Source organism: Natrix helvetica (genome assembly GCF_964273705.1).
Source record: "Natrix helvetica genome assembly, chromosome: 1".
Taxonomy (NCBI): domain Eukaryota; kingdom Metazoa; phylum Chordata; class Lepidosauria; order Squamata; family Natricidae; genus Natrix; species Natrix helvetica.
Window position 1 is genome coordinate 375,380,994 of NC_138548.1, and position 13,188 is coordinate 375,394,181.

Here is a 13,188-nt window from a genome sequence, read left to right on the forward strand (position 1 = left end):
CCTCTGGAGCCTGGGGAAAGTGAAAAATGAGTCCATCACGTGCCAAAACCAGGGGGAGGGTGGGGGGTTGCGCATATAAAATTATGGGTGTGGGCACACCCACGCTCCCCCGCATGGGGAAAAGGTTAGCCATCACTGCCCTAAGGCAGTTTGCAACTGACAGAAGTTTAGCAGGTATTGGAGAATCTATCATATATTTTGAAGTGCAATATAGTACGTATTAGAGCTCTTGAAAAGGACAGCATTTTTTTATCAAAAGGGCGTGCTCTTTTGGAAAACTCTCTCCTGAGATTGGAAAATAATAGTCTTTTTCTTGAGTATTTGGAGTTTGAAGGCTTTATTATACCTCTTCAGGATTTGGTCAGAGTTATGACCAAATGCCCTTTTGAATCTCAGAAAGAAGAGCTTGAAGATTTTGCAGCTGTCTATAAGGGTAAGTTTGATGGAAGAGGGAAAATACATATTATTTAAATATTTATTGAAGACAAGCAACCATTCTGGCATGGAAGGACATACTCAGAATATTAAAAATAAAATTGTTTTTTACTGGACTTCAGCTTATATCTCTTGGATATGGTGCTCTTTCTTCCTGGAGGTGCTGAAACTAATCTCCGGTACTCAGACAGGATAATGGTCTCATTTAAGGATAATGAAGATGACAAGATTTGTGTATGGGCAGAACTTTAGAAGTAGATAGAAATTCTTTGAATTTTACACACTGGACTTAATATGTCAAGAACACACTATGAAGCAGAAATAAATAACAAGAAAGAAAATGAAAGGATATACTCCTTGCACACAGCTGGCAGAAGCTTCTTAGATGAGAGGCGAAACGCCTTCAAAAGAAAAAGTCCAGTTGCCTCCTGAAAAAAGCACCCTTGGGATTTGGCAGTGGGAGGCTCTCTCGCCAAAAGCAGGAAGCGTGGTCGCATAAAGGCGATTTGCCTCTCTGGGAAAGAGGACTCTGATCATCCTCTGGCAGGGCCGTGGCGGGGAAATTGCGGCGGGAGCTACTTGCAGCTTCTCTGCTGGTACGGAGAAGCCCCGAAAAAGTGGTGCCCGCCTTCTACCCTCCCGGGAACCGAGAAGCCCTAGCTTCGAGGGAGTCAAAGCAAAGAAAAGAGCGAGCGAGTCCCTCCCCGTTGGGACTGCGCTGAAGCCGGAGACCGAATGGAAGCCTGGGGGTCTCCCCTTCAGGCGGGGAGCGGCTTCCCCGAGGGGTTCCGCAGCTCCGAGGCTGAGCGCTGGTGCTTCCGCAGTTGCGGCTCCCGGGAGGCCGAGGGGCCGCGGGCGCTTTGCAGCCGCCTGCACCGGCTATGCCGGGGGTGGCTGCGGCCCGAGCGGAGCAGCAAAGCCGAGATGCTGGACCTGGTGGTGCTGGAGCAGCTGCTGGCCCTGCTGCCCCCGGAGCTGGCGGGCTGGCTGAGGGAGTGCGGGGCGGAGAGCTGCGCCCAGGCGGTGGCCCTGGCCGAAGGCTACCTCCTCGGCCCCGCTGCCGCCTTGAAGCCCGGAAAGGGGCGACAGGTGAGAAAATTCAACCGTAGGACGCTGATATATATGGCCGACTGTAAGAAATCGCAGATATGAAGGAAGAGTCAGCAGCAAAGTTTTCAGCAGCTCCTTATATTTTGAAAAGTGATTTCTTTTGATGCAAATGCTTCTTTTTCCTCTTGGTGATAATGCCATGGGACGAAGGATCCACCCATCCTCCAAGGATGAAAGAGGCTTCAGAGTTATGGGGAGTTGGCTGGAATCCCTTCTCCACTCTGCCTCCCTTCCTTCTCCTAATGCAGGAATTTATTGAGGCACTTCCCCCCTTTAAACTGATAGTCAAACTCTTCAGCATATTCACAATATTGTGAACTTTCTTTTAAAGATATGCACACCCCTGTTTCTCAGTAGTCACTGAGAAGAGACTCTGGAACAACCTTGGCAATTTTAAGATTTGTGAACTTCAACTCCCAGAGTTCCTCAGCTAGCAGGGATTCTGGGAGTTGAAGTCCACAAGTCTTAAACTTGCCAAGATTGGAGACTCCTGGTGTAGAAGATGCATGTTGAGCTGGTGTAATGATCTGTGGGAATGACATTAGAAGGGGAAAGTGTTATGGAATACACAACCATCATGTAAAACCTGGACCTTTCCTACAAGTAGACAGGCGGGAATTGGTGGGATGCTTTAGTTTATCTGAGAGTGAAAAGACAGGAGGGGAGAAATACTCTCAAACTTGCAATATTTTGTGGCTTTGCGATCAATTGACCTTGATCCCAAGATATGTCCACGAACTGCCAGGCTGGAGGTCTCCTCCCTGTCCTAGTGAAGCTAAACCGAAAAGTAGAAGAAATCGATCCTCTCTCAATTTCTCTCAAGGACTAATGGTCCCTAAATCTAACAAAATATTCCCAGAGGAATATTCATATCCACATATGTAATATGTAAACCCACAAAGGAGGAAAGACATAGGTTAAGGGAGAAGATGAAAAAGTGAATCCTGATTAGAACGAAAAGCGGAAATAAAAAGAGGCAATGAAACATTTCACAAAAACAGTAGGCACTTACCTTGAAATGGCAGCCATCTTCAAATCAGAATCCCTCAGTTCTCTCACTTTGACTTGAGTCGGGAAAATTCAAGTGGAGAGTCAAAAGGTAAGCCAAGTGACCTGACATGGCAATAGTCATATGAAAGTGGATCATAAACCAGGCTGTTTTTTCAGGTACAGGAGTCCTTTGCAAGAGAGATCTCAGCAGAGCTCCAGGAAAAAGATCAATCCAATCCTTCTCAACAGCTTCATTTCAGGAGGATCCAACTCGGGCCACCTTGCCAGGCAAGTATAGATTTCTTCTCAAAGCAGTAAAGTTCAAGTTCCTTCCATTCTAGGGGTGTCTTTATACAATCAAATGCTGAGTCTGTGCATTTGAACAGGGTGTATCCCCAGAATGGTCCTCTAAGCCACACTCAGTCACTTTCAAGATTGTTCTTCATCTGTAAGCAAAGGATCGTTCACAAGATGAGAGGCTCGTATTATGAAATATAATTGATCTGTTGAAAGAGCTTAATACATAATACATTTCAACTGAATGTGAAAACCAGTTAAAAATTAGGGATTGGAAAAGAACTGCTTTAGAAATATGCCAGCATATGCACTTAAAAATGAACCACTTGAAGGGCAGGTTTCCTCTGTAAAACCTACTAAGTAAACCCTAAATGCTGGTAACAATAAGATTGCTGGTCAAATGACTTGGAATTTCCCTGGTTATTTCTAAAATTTTGAAACAGGCCAGGAAAGAAGTTCCTGGTGGCTTCATCCTATTTCGAAAGGGAATTTGCTCAACCAGGCAGGTGCGCCCAGGGGATTCTGCTCCCCGAAACCTCCTTCCTGAGTCATTCGGGGGTGACTCAGGAAGGGTCTTGTCATCCTACAACTCAAATGAATCTAAGCCCTATTTTGTGCCTTTGCAGCAATAACCTCAGATGGTTGGTCTATAGACCATGTGAACCTACAGACATACCTGTCCTGTAAGAAAATGTTCACTTGGTCTCTTGCAAAGCTGTGTTTTGTGCAGTAAGAAAGGAAATATAAGAGAGGATTGTCTGCTAGGGATAGTGTTCTTTCTCTTTCTAGAATTCTGATTCCTTTGAGGAGGTGGCTGTGGACTTCACAGAGGAGGAGTGGGCACTGCTGGATTCTGGCCAGAGGGCCTTGTGCAGGGAAGTCATGCTGGACGTTTCTAGGAATATGGCCGCTCTGGGTAAGGTTCTGGGTCCTGTTCATTAGAAAAGATGTTTTAAGTGGGAGGTAAACAAGAAAGATTCCTGCACTCAGTTGCTTAAGCTGCTCATGACACTTGCCTAGTGCCCCCTGAATAATTGTATTCACTTCAAACCTTTCCTAATCTCAAATATACCATTGAGGATCAGATGTGATTAATATCTGACTGCTATCCAAGGTCAGATATCTAGATTGGGGTTCAAAAAACATCTGAAAAAAGGTGTGATTTGTCACTTATGTCTTGTGGCCAAGGAAACAGACATCTTCATGTTAACCTGCAAGAAATAAGTTGTATGCCTATAGGGATAGTAAGTCATCTTTCGAGGAAGGGGAATTAAAATTGTGTGTGTGTGTGTGTGTGTGTGTAGGAATAAAATAAATCCATTTCAGTCACTTGGAAGCCTCTGTTGAAGATTTATATGTAGGAATCCAGTATCGTTAGACTAAATGCTGGTTTTTGAGTAGGTGACACTGCTGCTTCACTCTAGAAGGACAGCAGCTTCTCGGCCAAGAATCCATTTAATAAATTCTAATGGGAACTTATATTTTCTTTTTTCCAATCAGGTGACGGGCTGGAGAATGACAATGAGAAACAGGTGAGGTTAATGCCAATGCAAACAGCAAACCTTCAAGTAGAAGTGACTTTTGACCATCAACAGGATGCAAAACTACAAGAGAAAACCCACTCAGAAGATCAAGGGGAGAGGTCTTCCACTTGTCTTCCTATTGAAATCCATGGCTTCCTGATCCAGCAAGACCAAAAAGCAAAGAGAAAGGGCAAATATAGCAAAAGAGAGAAAAAGGAATTTGGTTTAGCTGAATATGGCAGAAGCCAGAGCAAAGAAAAAAAGTATGGCTACAGACAATATGCAAAATCCATCAATCGTTCTTTCTCTCTTTCTTTACCTAAGAAACTGAACAGGAAACACAAGCCACATACATTTGTAAAATTTGGGAAGTGTTTCAGTCTGAGCAGAGAGACAAAGCCCTGTATGAAGTGTGGAAAGAACTTCAGTAGCAACAGTACACTTAATCGTCATCAGAGGATCCACACAGGGGAGAAACCATATAAATGCACTGAGTGTGGAAAAAGCTTTTCTCGAAACACACAGTTTATTCATCACAAAAGAATCCATACAGGGGAAAGACCATATAAATGCCTGGAATGTGGAAAGAGCTTTATTGAGAACAGAGATTTTACTCGGCACCAAAGGATCCACACAGGAGAGAGACCATATAAATGTATAGAATGTGGAAAGGGCTTTATCGACAGCAGAGACCTTAGTCGCCACCAAAGGATCCACAGAGAGGAGAGACCATATAAATGCACAGAGTGTGGAAAAAGCTTTAATCACTACAGAACCTTTACTCATCATGAAAGAATGCACACTGGAGAGGATCGATATAAATGCATAGAGTGCGGAAGGAGCTTCAATAACTCTAGTACTTTTACTATTCATAAAAGGATCCATGCAGGTGAGAAACCATACAAATGCTTAAAGTGTGAAAAGAGCTTTACCCAGAAAGGACATCTAACTCGTCATGAACAGATTCACACAGGGCAGAAACCCTATAAATGCATAGAATGTGGAAAAGGCTACAGTACAAACTGTAATCTGGCTCGCCATCAGAAGATCCACACAGGTGAAAAAACATATAGTTGCAAGGAGTGTGGAAAGACATTTACTGAGAGTAGTGATATTACTTCCCATCAAAGGATCCACACAGGGGAGAGACCATATAAATGCCTAGAATGCAAAAAGAGTTTTTTTGACAACAGTGACCTTATTCAACATCAAAGGATCCACACAGCAGATAGACTGCATAAATGCTTGGAGTGTGGAAAAAGCTTCACTAAAAAAGGAAAACTTAATTCTCACAAAAGGATCCACATGGGAGAGAAACCATATAAATGCATGGAGTGCGGAAAGAGCTTTGTTGACAATTGTGACCTTATCTTCCACCAAAGGATGCACACAGGGGAAAGACGATATAAATGTGTGGAGTGTGGGAAAAGCTTTCGTCGGAATACAGAACTTATTCATCATAAGAGGATCCACACTGGGGAGAGACCATATAAATGTGTACAATGTGGAAAGCAATTTACTCAGAAAGGACATCTTACTCATCATGAACGAATCCATACAGGGGCGAAACCATATCAGTGCATAACATGTGGAAAGAACTTTGCTCAGAAAGGACAACTGAATTCTCATAAGAGAATCCACACAGGGGAGAGGCCATATAAATGCTTAGAGTGTGGGAAAAGTTTTCATTGGAGCACAGAACTTATTCATCATGAAAGGATCCATACTGGGGAGAGACCATATAAGTGTCTGGAGTGCGGAAAGCAATTTACTCAGAAAGGTCATCTTATTAATCATGAAAGAATCCATACAGGGGATAAACCATATAAATGCACAGAGTGTGGAAAAAGCTTTGCTCGGACAGGACAACTTAATTCTCATAAAAGGATCCACATAGAAGAGAGACCATATAAATGAATGTAGAGTGGAGAAAGCTCCAGCAATTTCGATAGAATAGAATAGGGCTGGAAGGGACCTTGGAGGTCTTCTAGTCCAACCCCCTGCTCCAGCAGGAGACTGTCAGGATTCCAAGTAACATCCCCAACAGAATCAAAACTCAGGCATTTACAGCACATTTACTCATGAAGAAAGTGGGGATAATACATATGAATGCATGGAGTGTGGAAAGAGCCTTGCTTGGAAAGGATAACATAAATCTCATAAATTATGCCCATAGAAGAAGCCATATAAATCTATGGAATTAGCCGATCATCAAAGAATCCAGAAATGAAAAGTAAGCTGCTTATTTCCTAGAACATGCAAAGTTCTTTTGTTTGATCTGGAATGTTATTCATGATCCTGTGAGGATTCTCTGATTTCCAAGGAGTGGTCACAACACAGCACAGCATTAGCAAATCTGTACAGCGTGCTTCATTGTGTCACATGCCTTCCCCACAAGAGGCTATTGCTCTTAACTCTACCCTTCTGAACCTTGCAAGCTGATATTGCAACACAAATACATCTTTAATATTGAGTCCTTAACTGAAACAAAAACTTCAAAGTATGTAAAGTGGTACGCAACCTTTGCTTCCTTCCAAATATTCTTGCATCGAGGGACTGCCTCAGTGCAGTGTTGCCAAGCTGAGTTGCCAGATCAATCTCCAGGCAGGAGTCCCATCAGAATATGCTGCTTGCCGTACTTTGTAATACTGGTGTTTGATTGCTTGTTTGTATTACTTGCTTGTATTGCTTGTCAGTCACCAAATAGGGCCTCCTACTTCACCACCTTCTTGCCCTTTTCTCTTTTCTCTTACACCCTCACACAAGCTCTTTGCTCTTTCGTAGCCTTTGTTCCTGTAAACGAAGGGCCTTGGTGAGATGAGGTTGCTTCTGGATTTTCACAAATTGTTGAAAACATCAGCTGGGGCTCGATTAGCCAGGAAACTGGATGCCCAGCGTGGTTCCTTGGAAGTAAACTGAGTGAGTGAAGGCATGAGGCCATCTCAGATTTCTCGAGCTGTGCTGAGCCATGGGGAAGAGGGGTATCCTGGCTGCAACTGTTTTTCCAAAGCACAGATAGCAATCGTAGCTTTGCACCTCAAACATCCATGCAGGAGAAAAAATTTAAGCATCCAAATATAGAAAGAGCTGAAGGTAGAGCTGTGGCCGGACTATTGATGGGATGACCCATACAGGAGTATTGTCATACAAACATATGGATAAATTACATATTGGGTAATTGAAAGAAAGTTGTCTCATTCTGCAGGAAACCCATCCCTCTCCCAGAAAAATGAAATATCCTAGGAAATATTGAAAAGGCAGAATATATTTCCCTGGATGTGAAAAGGAAGAAACATGTTTTAAAGAGCAAATAGCTCCCTGCAGCTTCCTGCCTCCACCCACTTTGTCAATGGGCCATTAAGATGCCCAAGCCAGACCCTTTACATAATAAAGAGTTCTCCCCTTCAGCTCCAAGGGGATGGGGTTAAGGCATGATAATATTGGCCCTTTACCCAACTCACCACATGGCATCTGAAAACTCAACCAAACCTGGATTCAAAACACAGCTTAGAGAGTTGCCCCTGCATGGCCCCATGGGAGTCTGACAACCAATCAGAATACATTTCTTACAGAGGAACAGGAAGCAAATAGGTGGGGCCTGTCAGCCTCTGTTTCGCTAATTGCTTTCGGCGGCCATTGAAACGGGGAGCGGGGTGGTGGTATTTGGGAAGGGAAGTTTTAAGTACAGGAGAGATTGAATAAAGGGAGTTTTCTTCTCACCATCTGCGCATGCTGGAGATAGTGATTGGGGTGGCCAAGACCAACCATCCTGCATATCAACCTGATGATGCTCTTTGAAGATGGAACTCACATGACACTTAAGGGATTTGCAGATTGGACTGTGAGATGGGGTTACCAAGGGGAGGGGGTTGGGTCATATATTGATATGTATGATTTCGTGCGCTTTTGCCTCAGATCTTGCTTTGTTTAGCTGCTATCTTTTCATAACCAGTAAAAGTACTCTTAATTCTGCGAATGGAGTTAAGTGGTTTCTTTCTTGGTTGCTGAGGGAGGCTGGCTTGACAGGGCGGAACAGATTATTAAAAACCCTGCAAGCCCCTCCCTCAGCCCTTCTCTTCTTCTCCACCAACATTGAAGCATGTGATCACCTTTTCTGCTTAGGACTCAAGCCATGTGGTCCTGTCCACCATTAAACCATCTTCCCAAGCAGCCTCCATGTCTCCAGTGTCTTTTTCCCCACTTGGAGCCGAACCCAGAAGGACATTTCTTTCAACAATTCATTCCACATTTTCTGCACATATTTCTTTTTACTTTTTTTTTTAATTGTTTTTTTATTTTTATTTTTTCTTTTTTCATTTTCATTTTTTTTGTGTTTTTATATAAACATTTATTTATTTATGTAACAGACATATACAGGTTATCTTATTAGGAGTAACATTTTCTCCCTCCCCTCCCCCTCCCCCCACCCCCCCCCCATTTCCCCACCCTAACCCTCCCTAACCCAACCCCTGACTTCCCAGATAGAGTCAGAAGCATAGTTACCAGCAAATCTAAAAAACAAATATCCCAATAATAATATGCATATATCAGAATAAGAACAAGATAATACACATATTTCTATACATATAATTTCTGCACATATTTCTTAAAGGTATCCAAGACACTTCGGGGAAAAGGGCTAGGAATTCAGATTGGAAGAATTTTCATCTTCTTTTCTCCCCATTGTATTATCTGCTCCCTTCCTTTCCATGCAGTGCCTTCCCAGATTACTCAATCCATTTTTGAAGAGGTTCTGCAATTTCATGAACTTGAACATACTCCCAGATGGCTGAGCACTTGCGCTTTCGCAGTTGCGGCTCCCGGGAGGCCAAGGGACCCCCGGCACTTTGCAGTCGCCTGCACTGGCTGTGCCGGGGGTGGCTGCAGCCCGAGTGGAGCAGCAAAGCCGAGATGCTGGACTGGTGGTGCTGGAGCAGCTGCTGGCCCTGCTGCTCCCGGAGCTGGCATGCTGGCTGACGGAGTGCGGGGCAGAGAGTTGTGCCCAGGTGGTTGCCCTGGTTGGAGGCTGCCTCCTCGGGCCCGCAGCTGCCCCGGAGCCCGCAAAGGGGCGGCAGGTGAGGGAATTTTCATCCTCTTCTACTCTTGTGTCTCTTCCTTACAGATAATCGGAGAGAAAAGCTATTCAGACAACATGTGTAGGGATGGTGTAATAATGTGGGAATAACTTTGTGGGACATTACTCCCACGTTCTATTTTCCCACATACTTTCTCATAGACTGGACAGCCATAAAGCAATACTCACATGGTGGAGGGAGGGGATATTTCATAAAAACGGTCAATACTTTTCTAGGGAATACAAGGATACAAATCAAAAAAATGCATGCAGAATTGCAAGATTTTATGTGATCTTAGACTAAAGGTAGAGCTAATATTCATTGTCTGGCTTCTTGTAGCTGAATGGTTTATACATGTAACCTCCAGTCAAGATTCCTAATCTAGGGAAGCAGACCCCAACCCTGAATCCAAGAGGGCTCATCTAGTAATAGCTATTCCCCAAAATCCCACCCACTCACAAAAACATATCCGTATCTCAAATGGATCATCAACTGGTTCTTTTACAAATGTTGGTCAGTACCATTAGCTTTGAACTTAAGACAAGTGAACTCCCTTTCTCATGAACAGGACCTGTTAACCAAGGCGGATGTTGGAAAGTTATTTTTCTTCCAGATAATATTTTTGGCAAGAAGAAGGAAACAATTATTTTTACATAGATATTTCACACAGCTGCAAATTAGTAGAAAGAATTAACAGAGGAATATTCTAAATTATGAAATAAAAGATGAAAGTGTTTATACATTATATTTTCCTGTCACTTAATTCTAGCCAAATATATCTGATTATGTGAGCTTCCTCTGGTATAGGGCCAATGCAGGTATTAGGACCTCACTCCACAAAATGGTCCCTGGTGCCCAAAAGGAGGGGGGGAGGGCTCATCTACATACTGCATAATGCTACACCTAATAAACACAATGGAATATTTTGGCTTTAATATGCCTTCCTCACAGTAGTGAGGAAAAGCAACAGATTGACATTTCTTTACATTTTAGGCACATCTTCACAATTTGCTGCCCTAATTCCCCTCTGTTTCTCATTTATTACCTAAGAACATCAAATTGTGATCTGTCAGTTTTTATCAATCATGTCACAGAATATTATTACAAAAAGCAGTTTAGGGAATGGTCTGCCTGTGGGCAATTTTTGGTTATTGACGTTCCTGTCATAATTTTAATTACTGTTACTAATTTTAGTTTGATCTATTCTCAATTTGTCATTCTTTCTCCACCTTAGGATATTATTCCAGTCTGCATGTCCCTTTGCTTTGATATGAAGAGTATATCATTCATTAAAGTTGGTCTCCTCACTGCAAGACACACTGTGAAGCCTCTCCAAAAGGAAGTGGGGATTGACAAAGGCCCCCAAATCTAAAGGAAAAAGGACAAGATAGCACAGGCATTAGTATATTCATTAAAAGGAAAGGCCACAACCATCAAATAAAGGGGAGGAGATAAAGAAGCATCTTATCAGAAGGAAAAGAGGAAATAAATAAGCAATGAAGTATTTCATAAATGTGGCAGGTTATTATGAAGAAATAACAGCCACCCACAAAGAGTAGTTCTCAAGTTCTCTTATTTTTATTTGAGATGGAAAAGTTCAAATGGGGAGAATAAAATGAAGGCAAGCAAACTAACATGGTTACAGTCATTTGAGATTGGATCATAAATCAGGCTATTCTTTCAGTTGCAGGACCCATTCATGGAGATCTCAGCAGAGCTCCATGGAAGAGGAAATCCATCCATTGATTCTGAAGAGTATTTAAGTAGGGTCACCGTGCCAGAGCTACTTTGAAAACCAAATGCTGATTCTGTGTGAATTTGAACCTGGTGTCCCCATAGAATGACCCACTGAGCCTCACTCATTCAACCTTCTACATTGTTCTGGGAATGCAAACAAGATAAAAATCACAGGAGTCTTGTATTAGGAAACAATGTATATGTAGGAACAGTTTAATCCTTGCTAATATTTTTCAAAATACTTTGTTAAAGCAGTTAGCCATGAAGCAAAATTGTACAAATAGGCTAATATATCCATTTAAAATAAATTGCAGGATAGACACATTTCTCTTAGGAAAAACCCTCAAATCAAAGTTGACAAGTTTTAATGGTAAGACACTTGGTCAACTGACTTGATATAACCAGGGACATCTATAAAATTTTGAAGTAGGCTAGGTGAAAAATTCCAGGTATGTCATATTTTCTAAGAAATTTGTATTTTGCTGAACTAGGGAGATAAGGCCACGGGATTCCTCTGCGCAAAATCATTTTGGTGAATTAGAATTAAATTTACTATTTAGACTTTATATTTTCCTGTCACTTAATTCTAGCCAAATATATTTGAGGTCTTCTAGTCCAAACCCCTGCTCAGGTAGGAAACTCTATACCATTTCAGACAAATGGTTATCCAATCTCTTCTTAAAAACGTCTTGTATTGGAGCATTCACAATTTCTGGAGGCAAGTTGTTCCACTGATTAATTGTTCTCACTGTCAGGAAATTTCTCCTTAGTTTGGGATTGGTTCTCTCCTTGATTAGTTTCCACCCATTGCTTCTTGTCCTGCCATCAGGTGGTTTGGAGTTATTCCAGGCCGGAGGAGGGGGCTCACCAAGGAGTGCTATTCTGCAACTTGGATGCACCTAAGCAATGTTTTGTGTTTTTAAAACAACAGCTGGGTGCAGGTGAAGGGAGGGGGGTCTAACCATCTGTCCTATAAGAAAATGTCCATTTGGTCTCTTCCAAAGCTTTCTTTTCTGTTTTGGAAGAAAGAAAGATGGCATAAGAGGACTATCTCATGGGGAAGATTTTCTTTTTCTTTCTGATCCCTTTGAGGAGATGGCTATGGACTTCACAGAGGATGAATGGGCAATGCTGGATTTCGGCCAGAAGGCCTTATGCAGGGAACTCATGCTGGAGGTTTCTATTAATTTGGCTACTTTGGGTAAGGATCCTATTTGATTTGAATTCAGTTGATTAGGAAAGGTGTTTTAACTGGGAGCTAAACAGGGAAGATACATGCATTCAGTTGCATAAGGCAGTCAGACCTCTAGTAGAATGTCTTATCTGAATTATTATTAAGAGGATCCATAGGGGGGAGGGGGGGGAGAAATCATGTAAAGCAGGGAGTGTGGAAAAACTTGCCTTGGGAACCACCATAATTCTCATAAAATTATGCCAACAGAAGAAACCACATAAATCCATGGAAGGGACTTCAGAAGAACTTCTGGTTCCAAATATTTGAATTCATTCAGAGCAGCCAGGTGTTCCGTTGCTTGTTTTGACCTGCATTTTTAAGTGCTGTGGCAACAGAGATGAAAAATAAGAACTAAGCCCTTCGGTTTCTTGCCTTTTGCCCATCACCATCTCACCATCTTTTCCAAACTGAGGATTGATGGCTTCCTTGTCTTCCCTGTTAATGTAGCAATAGCACTTAGACTTATATACAGCTTCATAGTGCTTTACAATCCTCTCTAAGTGGTTTACAGAGTCAGGATATTGCCGCCAACGATCTGGATCCTCATTTTATTGGCCTTGGAAGGATGGAATGTTGAGTCAATCTTGAGCCTGGTGAGGTTTGAACTGCCAACTTGCAGGCAGCTGGCAGGCAGTAGCTTGCACTACATTCTAACCACTGCACCACCAGTTCAATTTACCTAAAAAACACTATAAAACAGAATCCACACGCATTTCTCGAATTTAGAAAGCCTTTCAATCTACAGAGTTCTATTCCCACAAAATAGTACTCCTTTTGCTTTCCCCTT

The 13,188-nt window shown here is 42.4% G+C and overlaps 2 protein-coding genes across 2 annotated transcripts; both read left to right on the forward strand.

Moving 5' to 3' along the window:
- Window positions 1–989: 989 nt before the first annotated feature.
- LOC309382777 (zinc finger protein 24-like) lies at window positions 990–3,464 on the forward strand (the record flags this gene model as incomplete). The annotated part of the gene is made up of 3 exons (XM_081934640.1): window positions 990–1,524; window positions 2,713–2,823; window positions 3,459–3,464. Exons 1-3 carry the CDS (start codon window positions 1,171–1,173, stop codon window positions 3,462–3,464), a joined length of 471 nt encoding a protein of 156 aa, XP_081790766.1. The 5' UTR covers window positions 990–1,170.
- LOC309383776 (uncharacterized protein) lies at window positions 3,332–8,676 on the forward strand. The gene is made up of 2 exons (XM_081936650.1): window positions 3,332–3,748; window positions 4,333–8,676. Exons 1-2 carry the CDS (start codon window positions 3,715–3,717, stop codon window positions 6,270–6,272), a joined length of 1,974 nt encoding a protein of 657 aa, XP_081792776.1. The 5' UTR covers window positions 3,332–3,714; the 3' UTR covers window positions 6,273–8,676.
- Window positions 8,677–13,188: the final 4,512 nt, after the last annotated feature.

What these genes read in the sequence shown, in the direction of transcription:
- LOC309383776 (XM_081936650.1), top strand. Translation starts at nt 3,715, where the DNA reads ATGCTGGACGTTTCTAGGAATATGGCCGCTCTGG. An exon ending in TAGGAATATGGCCGCTCTGG is followed by an intron (nt 3,749 to 4,332) that starts GTAAGGTTCTGG and finishes TTTTCCAATCAG; the next exon opens with GTGACGGGCTGGAGAATGAC.